This window comes from Podarcis tiliguerta (genome assembly GCF_965153285.1).
Source record: "Podarcis tiliguerta genome assembly, chromosome: 17".
Taxonomy (NCBI): Eukaryota; Metazoa; Chordata; class Lepidosauria; order Squamata; family Lacertidae; genus Podarcis; species Podarcis tiliguerta.
Genome location: NC_139550.1, coordinates 33115418 through 33134571, shown reverse-complemented (window position 1 = coordinate 33134571; position 19154 = coordinate 33115418). Strand labels below are relative to the sequence as shown.

Sequence of the window (19154 nt, the reverse complement as noted above, 5' to 3'; positions counted from 1 at the left end):
CTAGGTGTACACGATGCTCTTGCAATTATTTCAACCACTCAAGACCTACCTTTCTTATTAGGCCTTTGGCTTTATTTCCTAGCCCTGCTGCAACTAAAACTGTTACCAAGCAAAGTATGAATAACAGCTGGAGGGGGTGGGAATCCCGTATTTACCCTTCTGTTGTTTTCCTCTTCAAATTTTAAGATTGTAAGCTCCTGTCCCCTTGTACACTGTGTTACCGGAAAAATCCGAGGGCTCCCTTGGACAAAAAGTAAAGACACCAACCAGAGTAAATTGGAGCAAATAGCAGCCTGTAGGCTTGGCCTTTATTGTACTGTTGCAGCAGGGTGTTCCCCTCACTCTCAGGAGAGAGGAAAGACCCAGAAAAATGGTGTGCAAGACCTTATAAAAACTTTTGAAATTCCCCTCCTCTAGGTCAAGCCCACCCCCAGAAACATCATGCATACATTACAGAAAGGAGGGGGTGAGGGAGGAGTTGTGGTAACCTGAGTGTCCTGTCACCTGGCTGGTTCCCCTCTTTCCCCCCTCCCATGAGTCATTTTCTGAAGACAAAGGTAGTCATAGTTTCCTGCCCCCTGAGGGGAAATCCAATCATTGTTCTTTTGTTATAGTCCGTGTTGAATCCACTTGTGTATGCAGTCTGTAGTGTAGTTGATGGTCTTCTGTCTAGGACCATCAGGGTTGGCATAGCAACTGGGCAGGGCTCCTGTGGATGTGCTGCTATGCTCAAGGGATTATGGTGGCCTGTATCAAACCTTCCCCATTTTGTAGTCCTTCCTTCATGGAGTAAAATAAAAGTGGAACAGTGCAAATCTGATGTATGGTTGATTTTCTATGAATTTATAACAGAAGTGTAGCGTATGTAGTGTGTGAGTGTGAGTGTGTGTGAAGTCTGTACAAACTGAATGATGGGGGGTGGGGGGTTTCCTGCTACAACTGCAAAAGTAATGCATACTGTTGGCAAGCTACTGGTCAGAGTATTAAAACACATTTAACGTGTGAATTCAGCTTTATTGTGTGTGCCCGCAATCCTAGTGTGATCCTGTCCATTGTAAACAACATATGCAAAGTAGTTGGAAGGGAGGGGGGGAACCAGCTGCTGTGCTGAGGACTGGCAATAATAATAATAATAATAATAATAATAATATTGTTAGCCCCTTCATCTTGCCCAAGGCAACCCAAAGGGACTTACAAGAAAAACAAAAAGACACATACCCCACATACACACATTCCTCCCCATAAGCTTACAAAGCTCATGAGAAATTGGTAGCAGTGGAATTATAATAAAATAATACAGAACCTAATGTAAGCAAGAGAAGATACCAGACACAAACAAGCTGAAATCCAGCCTGATTTGAGATTAAACCTCTAAATCACCACAACAACTTAAAGCGATTTTAGTTAACTCTCTTTTCCTGATTATTATTTTTTTTGCAGCCAGTGCGTTCAGGGCTACTCTGTGTGTTGCGAAGGGACAGCTCAGTCCTAGAACATGAGAGCCTTAATCTCAGGGTCATGGGTTCAAGTCCTGCCTTGTGTGGGGTTGGACTAGATGACCTTAGTGTGTAGCCTTTTTAATCCATGGGTAGGAATAATTGTTGCACCCGAGCAGAGACAAAAGGAGCCAAACGACACCAAGGGGTTAATCCAGAGAAAGAGCGTTTTATTCTGCCATCCGGAGGGGCAGAGGCACCTGTGTGATTCAGTTCACAAAAGACAGGCCGCACCGAAAACATTTTACAAGCAGGTTTTATCCTTTTTTCAAACCCCTTTTTCCCTGTCCCCCTTCACAGATTCTTACATAGAATGTTGCTTTTTTTCGTTCCCTGGTTCTGTTCCCGGAAGTATGTTGCAAATCAATGTACCAGGACAAGGTTGCTTCTATCTGGGAACCGAAAGGTTTTCTGTTCTCAGCTCTAAGGTTTGTTACAGCGTTTTTGTTACAAAGAGGACTGCTTAGCTTGTGCTTTTTGTCTTAGAGGAAATTGCAGTTTTTAAAATGCGTACGCCGAGGCCTGGCTGGGGGGGAATTCGCAAACAGTTTTTTAGGGCTTTCTGGGGTAACCCTAACTGTACCCCTTCATTCCATACCTCTCAATTTTGGACAGCCTTTTTCTCAAAAAGGCTCGTCCCAGGAAGGCACAGGCTGATATTCTTGGGTCAGAGCTATAATCTGGGGGCGAAGCATGCGAGAAATCATATTGCGTGTCATTGTATGCAAGCATTGCAGCAAGCAAGGTACAGAAAAGCAAAAAATTAGCAAAACGAAAAGTGGGCCAAGCAGCAGCAAAAACAGGCCTTTTACCCATCCTAGTTTTGGCAACCAGTCAAGCCATGACATCTCCCATCCCTCCCAGGTTTGGGTAGGAATATGGGCCACTGTTTCAAGTCCTGCTGCCAAATTGCGAATGGCCACACCATGATCAGAGATGTTAAAGCAACAGGCCCCACCGGTGAGATTTAATGCTGCACAAAAGCCGCCATGTTGCGCCAGGAGAAAGTCCAACGCTAATCGGACTGAGAGAAACACATTGCGTGTCTCATCCAATTGCGTGGCAATTAGCCTAAGGGCCGTGGCTGTCGTGTTAGCAACAATCTCTACCACTGCCTGGAGTCTGATTATGCAGAAATACCAGCACGGGGACCCACAGTCGTATTTGAGCCATTGTATGCATGTGGAGGGGCTTAGGTAAGTGCTAGAGAGTGGGCTGGGGTGTAATTACGCTGAAAGAAAAGACTCACTAGACACCCTCCTCTGCAGGGGTGGCGTAAAGCAAACCAGGCGCAGGTACCTTCAATAAAGTTCAGTTATGCAAAAGGAAAGGAAAGAAAATGTCCCCTTTCAATCCACGCTGGTTGCAGGAGCTGGAGCGCAGGCTGGAGCACGTCTGGAAATGGTGAGTCGAAGCGGCTCTTGTTGATGCGGTGTAACAGTCCAATCCGAGAAGGCCTTCTTTACATGGGTATGATGTATCCAAGGAGCTATGCCAGAGACTTTAACAGCCGTGGGAGTAGAAAGCAAGACGATGTGTGGTCCTTTCCAACAGGGCTGGAGCGATGTCTGGACGTCTGGGGTGAGTCGAAGGGGCCAGTGCAGATCAGGTGTCACAGATGCTGGTGACTTTAACAGCTGTAGAGAAACAGGACAGCCTCTGGCCGGTTTACCTGTCAAGAGAAGAGAAAAAGAAACACACGGCAGAACGACTGTACATTGACAGATAGCATTTGCACCTAAAGGTATAGGCCTAGCAAACATTAATTCAAAAGGGTATGCTTGGCAGGAAACTTCACAAGGGGTTAACAGTTCTGTTCCTTGGGTTTAGTTTTGCCAGCTGAGATTTTTTTTTTAAAAGTCTCATTCGTGTGCTCTAAGTTTCAGAGCTCTCGTGGCCTGTAAAACATGTTGCAAATTTCAGTTGATTTGCCAAAGACTGCCAGTCTCTGTAGAAAGAACAATGCGCTCCTTGCTTCTGGCAAAGTTTCAAAGTTTCAAAATTCCTATGTTATGCTGCGGCTCCTTTTTCAGAGTAAAATTGCACCTTAAAAAGAAAAACTTGACAAAGTTCACAGAAAGCATTCACTTGCTTTTAAGAAAGTCACTTTCCTCAGGTTAGTGCTTGGGGCAAGGGGGGTGGGTAACCCTTGGCCTTCTGGGTTTTTTGTGGCTGAACCATAAATCCAGACAGTGTGGGGTTCAGGGTAGCTGGTTGGTGAGAATGCAGCATTTTCCTCTTGGGATAGCAGCCAAGAGATAACGCTCTGAAGCTACCTCCAAGCGCCTGGCACAAGGGAAAAAAAAAAAAAAAGCTGATGTCCTGTTACTTGCATGAATGAATGTTAGAAACAGTTAGTTCACTCGCTTCTAGCTGCAACAGTCTTTTAGCAAGAACAGAGATGAGAAGAAATCATTTTTGAGAAATCTTATTGTTCCCAGCCTGTGGGGGTGGGGTGTGTCGGGCGTGGGGCCTATGGGCATTCCATTTCCCAATGACCCTCTTGCCTGCAGATGGTGCACTGGTTTCTTCCCTAGGCGTCTTCTTTCCCTCCCGTGGACACCCTCTTGCATTTTTGGCTTTCTGGCTGCTTGAAGACAAACCCCTAATTATTTTGGCTGGGTCCTCTTCGAAAGAAGGATTCTGATTTAAAGTGCTTGGAGGTCTGTGGTCCTGTACATCGGATGACTCCAGGGGGTCGTACACTTGGGGTGGGGCCATCAAAGTGGAGTTTTAGCTGCCTCAATTGCAACATCAGTATTGTCCGCTGCCCTGAGGGCATATATCTTGCGGATTTCCTCAATGGTCAATATTGTAATCCTAGGGATTTCAATCCCTTGGGTTTAATTGTCTATTTTTTTAACAGTTCTGTCCCATGCGGCTCTCAAAGCCTTCTGCTCTGTTTCTTTCTGTCTGCCAATTCACATCCTTGCATTGTGCTGCTTCTAGAACCAAGAAGCCACATCCAGCTCACTCTTTTAAACGGTTCTACATACTGGAACACTCTGTCAGACTGCTTACTAGTCCATCTTATCTCTTTATCTAGAGTTTTTCTGAAGTCATCATCATCACCATAATCATCACCTTCCTCTTCACCTTCCTTGCTTGCATCAAAAGGGGGTTGGGTAAGGGGAACCTCATTTAGCCCTGGTGCAGTTGCTGCATATGGTGGTGGTGGGGTAATTATCTCCTCTTCCAGGACTGGCAAAACTGGTGGCTTTTTAACTTGTAATTGTACTGAACACAGTTTGACTTGGGCAGTCACAATTCTATTTTTCCGAAGCCATGAGGGATTTTGATCCACATTGGCTTTCCAGATAGAAATATAGGGAATCTGATCTGTGTGGACCTTGAAAATGTTACTCCATAAAATGTTGACCAAGTTTGGATCAAAGGATCCTCCAGGAGGCCATTCTCGTAAATACGAAGGCCAGTCAACTTCACATAAATGTTGGAGTCTGCTTTTTTTGAGTTTACATCCCCACTCTTCTGCTTTCATGGCACTTTTCCAGTTTTCCAGAAAGCTCTGTAGTGGTGTCTCAAGAATTGTTTTACTGCTTTTATTTCCCATGACTGGGATCCTGGGGACACTGGGACACTGGGACACTCAGCCCTCCTAACGTTATTTTCTCTCACTCAGTCACAGGCCGGACGTTGCTTTCAACATCTCACACACTCAAAACATTCACTAGAGTGTCCCCACACGCACATTCAGAAAAAAAACAAAAACCCATGCACCTCCCCCAATCCCCTTTCCCCCAAAAAAATAACCACAACCGGCAGTGTTTAGACTTCGACCGGGGCCCAAGAGCACTCTACTGCTTCTTTTGGACACAAAAAGAACCATAACCGGCAGCGCTTAGACTTCGACCGGGGCCCAAGAGCACTCTACTGCTTCTTCTGGGCACAAAACCAACCATAACCGGCAGCGCTTAGACTTCGACCGGCGCCCTGCAGCATCCTTTTTGCTGCTTTTCTGGGCAATACCAAAACCAGTGGCACTTCTTCTACCCTGCTGGCGGAGTTGATCAGACTCTCTTTTGCTCCCACCTATCCCTGTGGAGCTTACCTTGTTCCTCGAGGTACCTTCTTTCTGCACGGCCGTTGCTCTTTCTCTCCGTCACTTGTCGCGTGTCCACTCAGGAATGGGTGGCCAGTCCCTCCCACGAAGATGGCAGGATGCGCGCTGGAACTGTTGACCCAGGATCCTGAGCTGCTCGCCTTGCAGTGACGCCCTGGACCTCTTTGTCCCTCGATCTCGGGGAACGTGCTTATTCCCGGGCCGATGCACCAGAAATACCTAGCCTTTTTTAATCCATGGGTAGGAATAATTGTTGCACCCGAGCAGAGACAAAAGGAGCCAAACGACACCAAGGGGTTAATCCAGAGAAAGAGCGTTTTATTCTGCCATCCGGAGGGGCAGAGGCACCTGTGTGATTCAGTTCACAAAAGACAGGCCGCACCGAAAACATTTTACAAGCAGGTTTTATCCTTTTTTCAAACCCCTTTTTCCCTGTCCCCCTTCACAGATTCTTACATAGAATGTTGCTTTTTTTCGTTCCCTGGTTCTGTTCCCGGAAGTATGTTGCAAATCAATGTACCAGGACAAGGTTGCTTCTATCTGGGAACCGAAAGGTTTTCTGTTCTCAGCTCTAAGGTTTGTTACAGCGTTTTTGTTACAAAGAGGACTGCTTAGCTTGTGCTTTTTGTCTTAGAGGAAATTGCAGTTTTTAAAATGCGTACGCCGAGGCCTGGCTGGGGGGGAATTCGCAAACAGTTTTTTAGGGCTTTCTGGGGTAACCCTAACTGTACCCCTTCAAGTGAACCTTTCCAGCTCTACAATTCCAAGATTCAAAAGAAACCGGAGCATTTCTGCCCAGGTGCACGTGCTTGCTTATGCAAGTAATAATAATAATAATAACAATAATGAATTTATTATTTATACCCTGCCCATCTGGTTGGGTTTCCCCAATCACTCTGGGCGGCTCTCAACAGCATGTTTAAAATGCGATTAAAAAAACATTAAAAACTTCCCTGAACAAGGTTTCAGAAAGCTAAGGGATGCCTTCTAAAGCTGACCACAAATACAAAGATCTGTTCACCTTCGGGACCTTATAGCAGCTACCCAAGACTGCGGTGGGTGCCATTTGGAAACACAGCTCAATAAAAGTTGTTTTGGATGTATGTTGACATTTGGCTTGCTTTCTTCAGTTAATGTTTTGTTCCGTATTGTTTTATTTGCTGTCCCAATGTGTGTGGTCGACCGCTTGGGAGATTTTCCTTCTTTGAAAGCATGAAACGAAGAACGTAAGCTTGATCGGATAACTAGCTCCAAAGCGGGGACGCACCACAACATTGGCGCATTCCTTAAAGGGACAGGATGGCAGGGGGCGGAGAAAGCAAACACGTGGGTTCCTGGCTCCCGTCCTCGGGATCCGTGAAAGGCGAACGTCAGCATGCGGCGAGGGGTGTCGGCGCGCCCGGCATGCACCGCGAGCTCGCCCTTGCCCCGCCAGCGGCCATGCAGAGCCGGTGCGCCCTGGGCGCACGGAGGGCGCACTGTGCTGCGCGGCGATGCGCCGAGCGGGCGCTGCACGGCCGGGAAGGCGCTCCGGAGCAGCCGGCGGTGGCGTCGAGCGAGGCGCTGCTGCGGAGGCTGGTCGCGGGCGGCGCGTCGGTGGTGCCGGACTTCCTGAGCGAGGAAGAAGAGGCGCTGCTGGCGCGGGAGGTGGAGGCGCCGCTGCGCCGAGGCCGCTACCAGGACGCGCACTGGGACGGGGTGGGTATCCCCGGGGCACCTTGGGCGCCCGAGGTGGGCGCGCGAAGTGGAGGGGAGACGGGGGCTTTCCTCTTTCCAAAAAAATATTATTATTATTTTCCAAAAAGTTTATTGGTTTTCACAATATTATAAACAAACCAACAAACACACAAGACAAACAAACAAAGCAAACATAAATCATAGCCTTGTTAAAAATTACAGTGACTTCCTCGCTTCCCCTTGGTTGAATTTCATTGCATGTCCTTTTAACAGTTTTCCAAATCACAATTTTTATGAAATTTGACTTAAACATTAACATCCTTAAATCTTCACCTTATAGAATTAAACATATTAATTCATTTAACATAAATAAAATCCTAAGTATCTGCAAGCTATTTCCAGTTAGTTTAACTTAACAAATTTAACTAAATAATCATTAAATTTATTCCATTCTTCCTGATACTCCTCCTCCTTCTGGTCGCGGACTCCTCTGGTCAGGTCGGCTAGCTCTGAAAAATCCATCATCTTCATCTGCCATTCTTCTTTTGTTGGTAATTCTTGGGTTTTCCACTTTTTAGCCAACAAAATATGAGCAGCAGTTGTGGCATACAAAAATATTTTAACATCTTTCTTGGGCAATTCCAAACCTGTTACTCCAAGAAGAAAGGCTTCTGTTTTCTTTATAAATGTATATTTCAACTTTTTTTTTCAATTAATTATAATTCCCCCCCCAAAAAATTATTAGTTTTCCACATTTTTAGACAAACACAATTCATAACTGAACTTGGTCCAATATGAATATCCTAGTTCAATGACTTCGTCAAATTCGCTTGACTGAATTTCATTATGTATCATTGTAACGGTTTTCCAAAATAATATCTCATAAAATTTCCTTAATCCTCTTAACATCTTTATCTCTTTTCATCTTAACTTTAAACATATTGTTTTAGAATTTCACATATTCAGATCCTTAGCCTAACTATTATTTTGCAAGTATTTCTATTTAATTTATCTTTGCATATTTAGATAAATAGTCTTTGAATTTCTTCCATTCTTCCTGATGCTCCTCCTCCTCCTGGTCGATTCTTCCGGTCAGGTCGGCTAGCTCCGAAAAGTCCATCATCTTCATCTGCCATTCCTCCACTGTTGGTATTTCTTGTGTTTTCCAATTCTTGGCTAATAGAATTCGAGCTGCAGTTGTGGCATACAAAAACAATCTTGGGCAATTCCAGACCTATTATTCCAAGAAGAAAGGCCTCTGGTTTCTTAACAAATGTGTATTTCAGCATTATTTTCAGCTCATTATAAATCTTCTCCCAGAAGTCTTTCACCTTGTGGCAGGTCCACCACATATGGTAAAAGGTACCCTCTTTTTCTTTACATTTCCAGCATAGATTATCACTGTTGTGCTATTTGCTAACTTTACAGGGGTCAAGTACCATCTATACATCATTTTCATTATATTTTCCTTTAACATTGTACATGCAGTAAACCTGAGCCCTTTCCTCCACAACCTTTCCCAATTTCAGATGCGGGCTTTCCTCTTTCCAGGCCTTGGGCAGGTTCAACCACCGGGGGCCTCCGAAACATCTCACGAAATCTCTTCTCCATCCCGTAGGTTATTCATAGGTACCGCGAGACAGAAAGATCGCATTGGAGTAAGGAGTGTCAGGAGATCCTGCAAAGGGTCCGGGATACGGCTTTCCCCCCGGGAGTGCCGCAGCTCGCTCAAGTTCACGTCCTGGATTTGGATAAAACTGGCTACATAAAGCCTCACATAGACAGTGTCAAGGTAAGGCAAACACGCCAGGTATTCTCCTTGCAGCTTTGCAGAATAGCATCCTGATAACTGGGGAGGGTTGTGCCCCAGAGCAGGGGTTGGAAATAGGGGTGGCCTCCGCATGCTGTGGACTATAATGCCTCATTCCTGGTTATGATCTGTGCTGGCTGGTAAATAATAATAATAATAATTTATTATTTATACCCCGCCCATCTGGCTGAGTTTCCCCAGCCACTCTGGACGGCTCCCAATCAAGTGTTAAAAACAGTACAGCATTAAATATTAAAAACTTCCCTGAACAGGGCTGCCTTCAGATGTCTTTTAAAGATAGGATAGCTCCTTATTTCCTTCACATCTGAAGGAAGGGCATTCCACGGGGCGGGTGCCACTACTGAGAAGGCCCTCTGTCTGGTTCCCTGTAACCTCACTTCTCGCAAAGAGGGAACCGCCAGAAGGCCCTCGGCGCTGGATTTCAGTGTCTGGGCTGAGTGATGGGGGTGGAGACGCTCCTTCAGGTATACAGGACCGAGGCCGTTTAGGGCTTTAAAGGTAAGCACCAACACTTTGAATTGTGCTCGGCAACGTACTGGGAGTCAATGCAAATCTCTCAGGACTGATGTTATGTGGTCCCGGTGGCCACTCCCAGTCACCAGTCTAGCTGCCGCATTCTGGATTAATTGCAGTTTCCGGGTCACCTACAAAGGTAGCCCCATGTTGGCCACCCCTTCCCTAGGTGCCCTTTATGGGCTTCCTAGAGCCAACCTAGCAGTTCGAAAGCATGCCAAAGTGCAAGTAGATAAATAGGTGCCGCTGTGGCGGGAAGGTAAACGGCGTTTCCATGCTCTGCTCTGGTTCGCCAGAAGCGGCTTAGTCATCCTGGCCACATGACCCGGAAGCTGTACGCCGGCTCCCTCTGCCAATAAAGCGAGATGAGTGCCGTAACCCCAGAGTCGGTCACGACTGGACTTAATGGTCAGGGGTCCCTTTACCTTTACCTAGAGCCACCTGACTGGCCAGGGTAGGAGAGATGTGGTACTAGAGGGAACTTTGATCTGATCAGCCATAAATAGTCCTTATGGATTTGTTTGCAATATGGCAACTTCCCCCCCTTCACCTTGAGCCAGCAAAATGAATGGGAAGCAACATCAGGCAACTGTGACTGAAATAAGTGCAGGTGGGCAGCAGGAGACCCCAAGTGACCATGAATAAGAGGCATATTTTTTGTGTAGATTAATATTTAGCATTGGCCTAAGGCCTTTTTCTGGGACGTGGGTGGCTCTGTGGGTTAAACCACAGAGCCTAGGACTTGCCGATCAGAAGGTCGGCGGTTCGAATCCCATTGCTTGGTCCCTGCTCCTGCCCACCTAGCAGTTCGGAAGCACATCAAAGTGCAAGTAGATAAATAGGTACCGCTCCGGCGGGAAGGTAAATGGCGTTTCCGTGTGCTGCTGTGGTTCGCTAGAAGCGGCTTAGTCATGCTGCCCACATGACCCGGAAGATATACGCCGGCTCCCTCAGCCAATAAAGCGAGATGAGCACCGCAACCCCAGAGTCGGTCACAACTGGACCTAATGGTCAGGGGTCCCTTTACCCTTTACCTTTAAGGGCTTTTTCAAGAAGAGCGCCTGCCTTTTGTTGCTGTGCATTCATGCACAAAAGGTTGGCCCTTAGTTGCAATAAGAAGGCCTGGTTCTCATTGAGAAGGTAAACTTGTGTTTGGACGGCAGCAGTACCTGTGACCGCAGCTGGAGGCTCGTCTGTCTGAATGCTCCATCGTGCAAAGCAGCTCCCTGCATGTGTGGGAAGGATTCTAGCCTCTCATTCTCCCTGACATTCTAGTTTTCTGTGCCGTGGGGACTGTGTTTGTTGGAAGATTTCATCGCATGAATTTCTTCAAACTGAATTCAAGGGAAAGAGTTCAAATACAGATTTACCCTGTCAGTGAGAACCAGGCTTGTCTGTTCCCTTCTGGCGTTGCTTTCTCATTAGAATAGATTTTGCTTCAATTGGGGAATTGTTGCTTTGAAAATTTGTGTTAGAATATGATTCCTGTAGCATAATCGTTTGCATGTCTACTCAGACGTGGGTCCCATTGAATTTTGTGCCTCTTCTTGGCAACATCAAACCCCAGTTCAGGCATTGAGAAAATGTGTTCAAATGTTATCACCTTTCTCCCCGTGTAAATGTATCTTCCTGCCCCACCTCTCACAGGTGCTCTTGTTTCTGGGTTGTGTTAAAGGACTGGTTGTGATTACAGAATTAAACATTCTGTTCTCTTTCCCCCTTCCTTTTTTCAAAAACCGTCTGCTAGTTCTGTGGCTGCACCATTGCAGGGCTTTCCCTGCTGTCCTCAAGTGTGATGCGCCTGGTCAGTGAACAGAACGCGCATGACTGGCTGGACCTGCTTCTTGAACGCCGTTCTCTCTACATCCTCAGGTAATAAGCCATATTAGCATGTTAGAATTGCCTGGGTAGATTACAGGCAGAGAGACTATGTAGCCCAGATCCTACCTCCCAACAGATGCCTCTGAGAAAGTACAGTGATGAATCAAGAGTCCTCCCTTGTTGTTTGCTTACCTGTCAAAATCCCCTTGCAAAGCGTTCTTTGAAGGGAGCACTAGGTTCCTGCTTCCGCTTCTCTGCATGGCCACAAGGCGTGCTTCAGAACAATTTAAACACCATTCCCTGTTACGCTGAAACTCAGGGGGATGAACCCCACTCAGATACTGGTTCTCGCAAATCAAGGTTCCCTGCTTTTTGGATGTTACAAGGAACTGTGTTTTGTTCAACAGCAGAAGCTTCTGTTCCCCAAAAAGAGGGGAGAGGGGAATATATGAGCTCAGGACTCATTTGTGGATCAAGGAACTGTGGCTTCACATTATGTGTGAACCAGTCTGATGTCTTACAGGAATTCATGAAGGTCCTAAGCTCTTCATATACATGAAGTGCTGTGAGGTGTAGATGAGTGTGTTTTGTGTGTGTGTGCGTGTATCTGCAGACTGCATCTCTACAGTTAGTGTCTGAAAACAGAAGGTCTTCTTTAGGATTGCCCAGTGAAGCCAGATATAAAATACCCAAGTCCTGGAGCTGAGCCACAGAGACCTATTGGGTGGATCACAGTGTCTCTTTTTCTGCCTGGAGCAAAATTCCTTCCACTCTGTCTCGCCAGAGTGGTGCATGCTCTGGTTATCTCCCGCTTGGACTACCTCAATGCGCTCTACATGGGGCTACCTTTGAAGGTGACCCAGAAACTACAACTAATCCAGAATGCGGCAGCTAGACTGGTGACTGGAGCGGCCGCCGAGACCATATAACACTGGTCCTGAAAGACCTACGTTGGCTCCCAGTACGTTTCCGAGCACAATTCAAAATGTTGGTGCTGACCTTTAAAGCCCTAAATGGCCTCGGCCCAGCATACCTGAAGGAGCGTCTCTACCCCATCATTCAGCCTGGACATTGAGGTCCAGCACCGAGGGCCTTCTGACAGTTCACTGACTGCAGGAAGCGAGGTTACAGGGAACCAGGCAGAGGGTCTTCTCGGTAGTGGCGCCCGCCCTGTGGAACGCCCTCCCATCAGATGTCCAGGAAATAAACAACTATCTGACATTTAGAAGACATCTGAAGGCAGCCCTGTTTGGGGAAGTTTTTAATGTTTGATGTTTTATCGTGTTTTTAATGTTCTGTTGGGAGCCGCCCAGAGTGGCTGGGGAAACAGTGTGTGTGTGTGTGTGTGTGTGTGTGTGCATTATTATTATTATTAGTTATGGTAACACACTGGTATCTTGAGTAATTTCCTCTTTGTCTTAAGGGGGCCGGCTCGCTATGAATTCACTCATGAGATCCTTAAAGATGAGGAATCCTTTTTTGGTGGAAAGAAAATCCCCCGGGAGCGGAGGATCTCTGTCATCTGCCGAAACCTCCCCTTGCCATCTACTCCACCATAGAACCTGACTATCTCCATTTGGAGTATCTCTTAAGTGCTCATCTGGTGGTAGTGGGGACGCTTCTGAAATTGTGGCTCTGCCCTGCCCTCCTGGCTCCATGGGACACAGCTTTGCAGCCAGGAGTAAGTGATGGATGGGCTTTCTCCTCAGCGCACCAGAAGGAGGAGAGTCTGAGGATGGTCAAGATCTAAGGCAGTTTTGCCCTTAGTGGATGGGAAAGAGGGGAGCCCTGCAAAGAGTTGGAGAAATGGGCCGAAACATACTTCATGAATGTACAGTTCATCTCAGGGAATAAAAATCTTGATGCTTCTTCTTTGATATGTTGCTCTCAAGTTTTTTTGCCTGCATTCGCTGTCAAACAGGCTGTTTCAAAATGGCGAACTCAGCAAAGGAGGCTAAACAGGTGTTGTCCAATGGAAGGTTACAGGCTCTCTAACTAACAAAAGTGGAGGTCATGAGGAGAATCACACACCTGGTCCGTGGCAACTCGCTGGTGTGAACAGAATGGCAAAGCTTTTCTTGTTTTTCCCAATTCAAAACCCAAATCGCCTGAAATTTTGCCTTTTCTCACAGCTGGGATTTGCTCTCCGTTGTGTGAGGTGTGTCCCTCAAAGTGGGCCTTACAAGGACCTGTCATGAGATCCTCAACAGTAGCCTGAGTATTCATGTGATCCAAAAATAATTCAGAGGCTAATTCAGGGTCCTCCTAGATTGCGATACTGGAGAGGTGTGCAAAGAGTGGAAATAGAGTAGAATAAAAACCCTGCTTCTGGCCTGCGGCACTGAAAGTCCATGAAGATAGCTGGCAATTGAAACATAAAAATGGAAGACAAGGTGCAGATTTGATATTGGATGTGGAAAGAGAGAGGGGAGACTATAGTGCTCACAAAATTTCCACTCTTAGCACTCCTATCCGTAGCTCACATAATCCTTGAATCAATTGGTGGTGGTGCAGGGAGGGAGAATTTAGGAAAATGCCTGTCCACCATTTCAAGACCTTGGACCCACCTTTAACTCCAGCCTGCAAGAAAGGACCCACTTTTTATCTATAAGATGCACATGGCCATCTTCCTCCTGCTCTGACTTTTCACCCTGTACTGTCCTTCACTGCCTCTTCTTCCCTTCCTCCTTCCCTCCCTCCCTCTCTTTTTAAATAGAAAAAGATTCATGATGCTTGTGGAGCTGGGATGGTTGAGAAGCACTTGCCTTTTTTAATTAAAAAAACAACCCCTGTATATGTTTTTCCTTAGAATGTAGGCTTGTTGCCAGGGTCTCTTTCTGATTTTTATATTTTCCTTGGTTCATCAAATAGTAATAATAATAATATATATATTTTTATACCCCACCCTCCGTGACCAGAGCCGGGCTCAGGGCAGCTAACTCCAGTAAAATTACAATAAAAACATAATGGGGGGATTTAAAATACAGGTTAAAATGCAATTTAAAATGCAGCCTCATTTTAAAAGTAGGCCATGGATAGGTACCTAATAGTAATACTATTATTGATCAGGTATTGCTTTTGCAGTACATTGCTTTTCTATACCTGGCATTGCCTGGGTCACTGTGCAGCAGTCTCTTATCATTTAGCTCAGGTCATCCGTTGGGGAATAATAATAATAATAATAATAATAATAATAATAATAATAATAATTAATAATAATACCCTGCTCATCCAGTCTTTCCTCCCATGAATCTAGCAAGCAACCTGTCCTCCCAATGTGTGCTGGTAACCCCAAAACTGTAGACGCTGTCATTTCCTTGCTTGCTCTTTATTGTATAGACACCAGTATTTACAAGTCAGTCATTCTTATTGCATGTCTGGGACTAATACCCTCAAGCCTCTTAACATGAGAAATCAGCATATACATTATTATTTCGTAAAGGGGAGCTCAGTTTGGACAAAGGCTAGCACAACTGCTAGGCCTTCCTCCTGTTCAGGGGAAGAAATAAATTAAATAACTTAGAAATAACCCATAAATATATCCGCTTGCTCAGCCCTTGCGGTGCTGCCCCAGCCTCTCGGACCTAATTCGGAAAGGATCTGGTCAAAACACCGCATGTTTGTAAAGTGAAGTGGTCCTAGGGAGGAGCAGGGGACCAGTAATGGGTGTGACACTCCTTAGGCCGCTCCCCTAGGCTGTGAGTTATGAGGAATGGCTTTGCTCTTGGAACTGGGGAGCAGCGTGGCGGCCTGGGCACCCCTTGCTGGGACGTCTTTGTTAGTTGCACATTAATTGGTGGCTAAAAGCACATCTCTGAGCCATGGACTGCGTTGGTGGGGCAAGGTGGCCTGTTCTACTATGGGCTCTGCTGCTGCCCCATGTCTGCTTTCATTTATCCCTCCCCTCGCCCCCTCAAAAACAACACCACCATCAGCCCACACAGCTGCAGGCAGCGGCCGAAAGCTGCTCCACCTCCTGCCACTGGTGGCTGTCATCCAGGAAGGCCACATCCTCATAGTGTGTGGGGCGGCAGCAGGGGTCCCCCAAGGCCGGTATCTCGCTCCTCTGCAGCAGAGCGGAGAGGGTCAGGTCATGGTTGCTGCGGGCCTTGGGGCAGCTGCCGCTGCAGTACTTGAAGAGGATGGTCTCCTCGGAGCTGTAGCCCAAGCCCAGGTCCTTGACGCGAACCTGCAGGCTTCGCAGGCGGCACTCCCGGTCCTCGGGCCTCTCCCATGCGCGCCGCTTGGGACGGCTCCTGGCTGGGCTAGGAGGTGACTTGAGCAGGCTGTTCTGGAGGCCTGCCGTGTCCAGGGATGGTCCTTGAGAGGTCTGTGTTTCTGAAATGAGAAGGAAAGGAAGAATGGGGTAAGGCAGGTGGGGGATAATAATAATAATAATAATAATAATAATAATAATAATAATAATAATAATAATAATAATAAAAAATACAGTGGTGCCTCGCAAGACGAAATTAATCCGTTCTGCGAGTCTCTTCGTCTTGCGGTTTTTTCGTCATGCGAAGCAACCCTATTAGCGGCTTAGCGCTATTAGTGGTTTAGCGGCTATTGGCGGCTATTAAAGGCTTAAGGGATTAGCGGATTAGCTGCTAAAAGGCTATTAGCGGTTTAGCGGCTTAGAAAAAGGGGGTGGGGAGCGGAAAAAAATCTCAAGACTCGCAAGACATTTTCGTCTTGCGAAGCAAGCCCATAGGGAAATTCGTCCTGCGAAGCGCATTGAAAAACGGAAAACCCTTTCGTCTAGCGGGTTTTCCGTCTTGCGAGGCATTCGTCTTGCGGGGCACCACTGTAATAATAATAATAATAATAATAATAATAATAATAATAATAATAATAATAAAATTATTTATATCCCTCCCTCCCCAGCCAAAGCCGGGCTCAGAATGGCTAACAACAAGAAAAGTAACACAGCATTCTAAAATCAATTCATTTTAAAATCAATTCAAAATCAAATTAATGGCAACCATTGGGCTAGAGTTCTGTGAGGGTTGCCAAAGGAGGGGGTCAGACTGTGCCTTGGCCAAAGGCCTGGTGGAACAGCTCTGTCTTGCAGGCCCTGTGGAAAGATGTCAAGTCCCGCAGGGCCCTTGTCTCTTGTGACAGAGCATTCCACCAGATCGGGGCCACAGCCGAAAAAGCCCTGGCTCTAGTTGAGGCCAGCCTAACCTCTCTGTGGCCCGGGACCTCCAAGATGTTTTTGTTTGCAGTAAGGTCCTCTATGGGACATACCAGGAGAGGTGGTCCCGTAGGTATGAGGGTCCTAGGCCGTATAGGGCTTTAAAGGTTAAAGGTAAAGGGACCCCTGACCATTAGGTCCAGTCGTGGCCGACTGTGGCAGCTTCCGAGGGAGCCGACGTACAGCTTCCGGGTCATGTGGCCAGCATGACTAAGCCGCTTCTGGCAAACCAGAGCAGCAGCGCACAGATATGCCGTTTACCTTCCCGACGGTATCTACTTGCACTATTTATCTACTTGCACTTTGACGTGCTTTCAAACTGCTAGATGGGCAGGAGCAGGGAGCAAGCAACGGGAGCTCACCCCATCACAGGGATTCGAACCGCCAGCCTTCTGATCGGCAAGTCCTAGGCTCTGTGGTTTAACCCACAGTGCCACCCATGTCCCTAAAGGTTAAAACCAGCACCTTAAACCTGATCCTGTATTCCACTGGGAGCCAGTGCAGCTAGTATAGCACCGGGTGAATGTGATCCCGCGGCGGGGACCCTGTAAGGAGTCTCGCCGTGGATCCAATTTAAAGCAAGAAATGTCCTGCTCTCATGGTTTGACACCCAAGCCCTCCCCCTCCGCACACCTCCAAGCTGGGATCACTTGCAATATTTGAGCCCCATCTGGGAATAAGATGACTGGTACCCTTGGGACAATCAGATACCCAACCCTTCTCTGGTAGCCTTTGCCTGCCTGTGGCCCTCCAGATGTTTGGGGAAGTCTGTTCTCCATGACGGGGCCAATTCTGCGTTTCAACCCCCAAGGGATTGTTGCCATCCTGCCTGATCCTTGCGCACTGTGCTATGTCAGTTATAGTGGTCAAAAAGCTAGAGCGCTGGTACAGAGACCTAGGTCACAAATATGATGAATTTTAACAGGGAGAAATGTAAAGTATTGCACTTGGGCAAAAAAAATGAGAGGCACAAATACAAGATGGGTGACACCTGGCTTGAGAGCAGTACATGTGAAAAGGATCTAGGAGTCTTGGTTGACCACAAACTTGACATGAGCCAACAGTGTGACGCGGCAGCTAAAAAAGCCAATGCAATTCTGGGCTGCATCAATAGGAGTATAGCATCTAGATCAAGGGAAGTAATAGTGCCACTGTATTCTGCTCTGGTCAGACCTCACCTGGAGTACTGTGTCCAGTTCTGGGCACCACAGTTCAAGGAGGACACTGACAAACTGGAATGTGTCCAGAGGAGGGCAACCAAAATGGTCAAAGGCCTGGAAACGATGCCTTATGAGGAACAGCTAAGGGAGCTGGGCATGTTTAGCCTGGAGAAGAGGAGGTTAAGGGGTGATATGATAGCCATGTTCAAATATATAAAAGGATGTCACATAGAGGAGGGAGAAATGTTGTTTTCTGCTGCTCCAGAGAAGCGGACACGGAGCAATGGATCCAAACTACAAGAAAGAAGATTCCACCTAAACATTAGGAAGAACTTCCTGACAGTAAGAGCTGTTTGACAGTGGAATTTGCTGCCAAGGAGTGTGGTGGAGTCTCCTTCTTTGGAGGTCTTTAAGCAGAGGCTTGACAACCATATGTCAGGAGTGCTCTGATGGTGTTTCCTGCTTGGCAGGGGGTTGGACTCGATGGCCCTTGTGGTCTCTTCCAACTCTATGATTCTATGAGCAAGCTTCTACAGTTGTCCAGGTTTGTATGCGCAGTGGATCTAGCTATTCGCAGCTGGAATGTTTTGAATTGTAAATAACTGATACGTCAGCCGCACACATAGAACAATGACTTGGCCATTTCTTACCAAATAAGAAATATGTACAAAATGAGCTTGGGAGGCAGGAGCATAGGAGAAGCTCACATTACTTCCTCTCTCTAGGCATTTGTCACTTATCTAGGGTGTCCCATCCCAAAGCAATGAGGGTGGGACTCAACCAAGTTGTTGCATGCACAAAACAAAGTCCACTCATGCAACAGGATCCTCCATGCCCCCTAAATCTGCTCTGGAGGGTTACGGGAACTCCATAATAGAATTAGGGGATGCAAAAGGGAATTGCATCGAGTGAGGGGACCTCATTCCATTTCCACCCTGCATGTCTGCTGTGTTTTCAAACACCGGTTTTTTAATAATAATAATAAGAAGAAGAAGAGTTTGGATTTGATATCCCGCCTTTCACTCCCCTTCAGGAGTCTCAAAGCGGCTAACATTCTCCTTTCCCTTCCTCCCCCACAACAAACACTCTGTGAGGTGAGCGGGGCTGAGAGACTTCAGAGAAGTGTGACTGGCCCAAGGTCACCCAGCAGCTGCATGTGGAGGAGCAGAGACGCGAACCCGGTTCCCCAGATTACGAGACTACTGCTCTTAACCACTACACCACACTGGCTCTTAATAAGCCCTTTTCATGCTACAAGCACATTAAGACAGAGGGCTTGCGTACACTCAAAACCTAAAACAATGTTTTATTAAACTTTCCCCTCTCAGTACTAAATGATCCTTTTGCTTTAAGCCGTAAAGTAGGGGAGGGGAACCTGTGT

At 46.8% G+C, this 19154-nt stretch overlaps 2 protein-coding genes across 2 annotated transcripts; one reads left to right on the top strand and one right to left on the bottom strand.

The window, feature by feature from the left end:
• Positions 1-6958: 6958 nt before the first annotated feature.
• On the top strand, positions 6959-13296 carry ALKBH7 (alkB homolog 7). Its single transcript, XM_083420711.1, has 4 exons — positions 6959-7275; positions 8873-9046; positions 11346-11470; positions 12843-13296. Exons 1-4 carry the CDS (start codon positions 6982-6984, stop codon positions 12976-12978), a joined length of 729 nt encoding a protein of 242 aa, XP_083276837.1. The 5' UTR covers positions 6959-6981; the 3' UTR covers positions 12979-13296.
• A 1471-nt stretch (positions 13297-14767) lies between these two features.
• PSPN (persephin) lies at positions 14768-15764 on the bottom strand (the record flags this gene model as incomplete). The annotated part of the gene is made up of 1 exon (XM_083419113.1): positions 14768-15764. A coding segment is annotated over one exon (414 nt), but the record flags the coding sequence as incomplete, so codon positions are not given.
• Positions 15765-19154: the final 3390 nt, after the last annotated feature.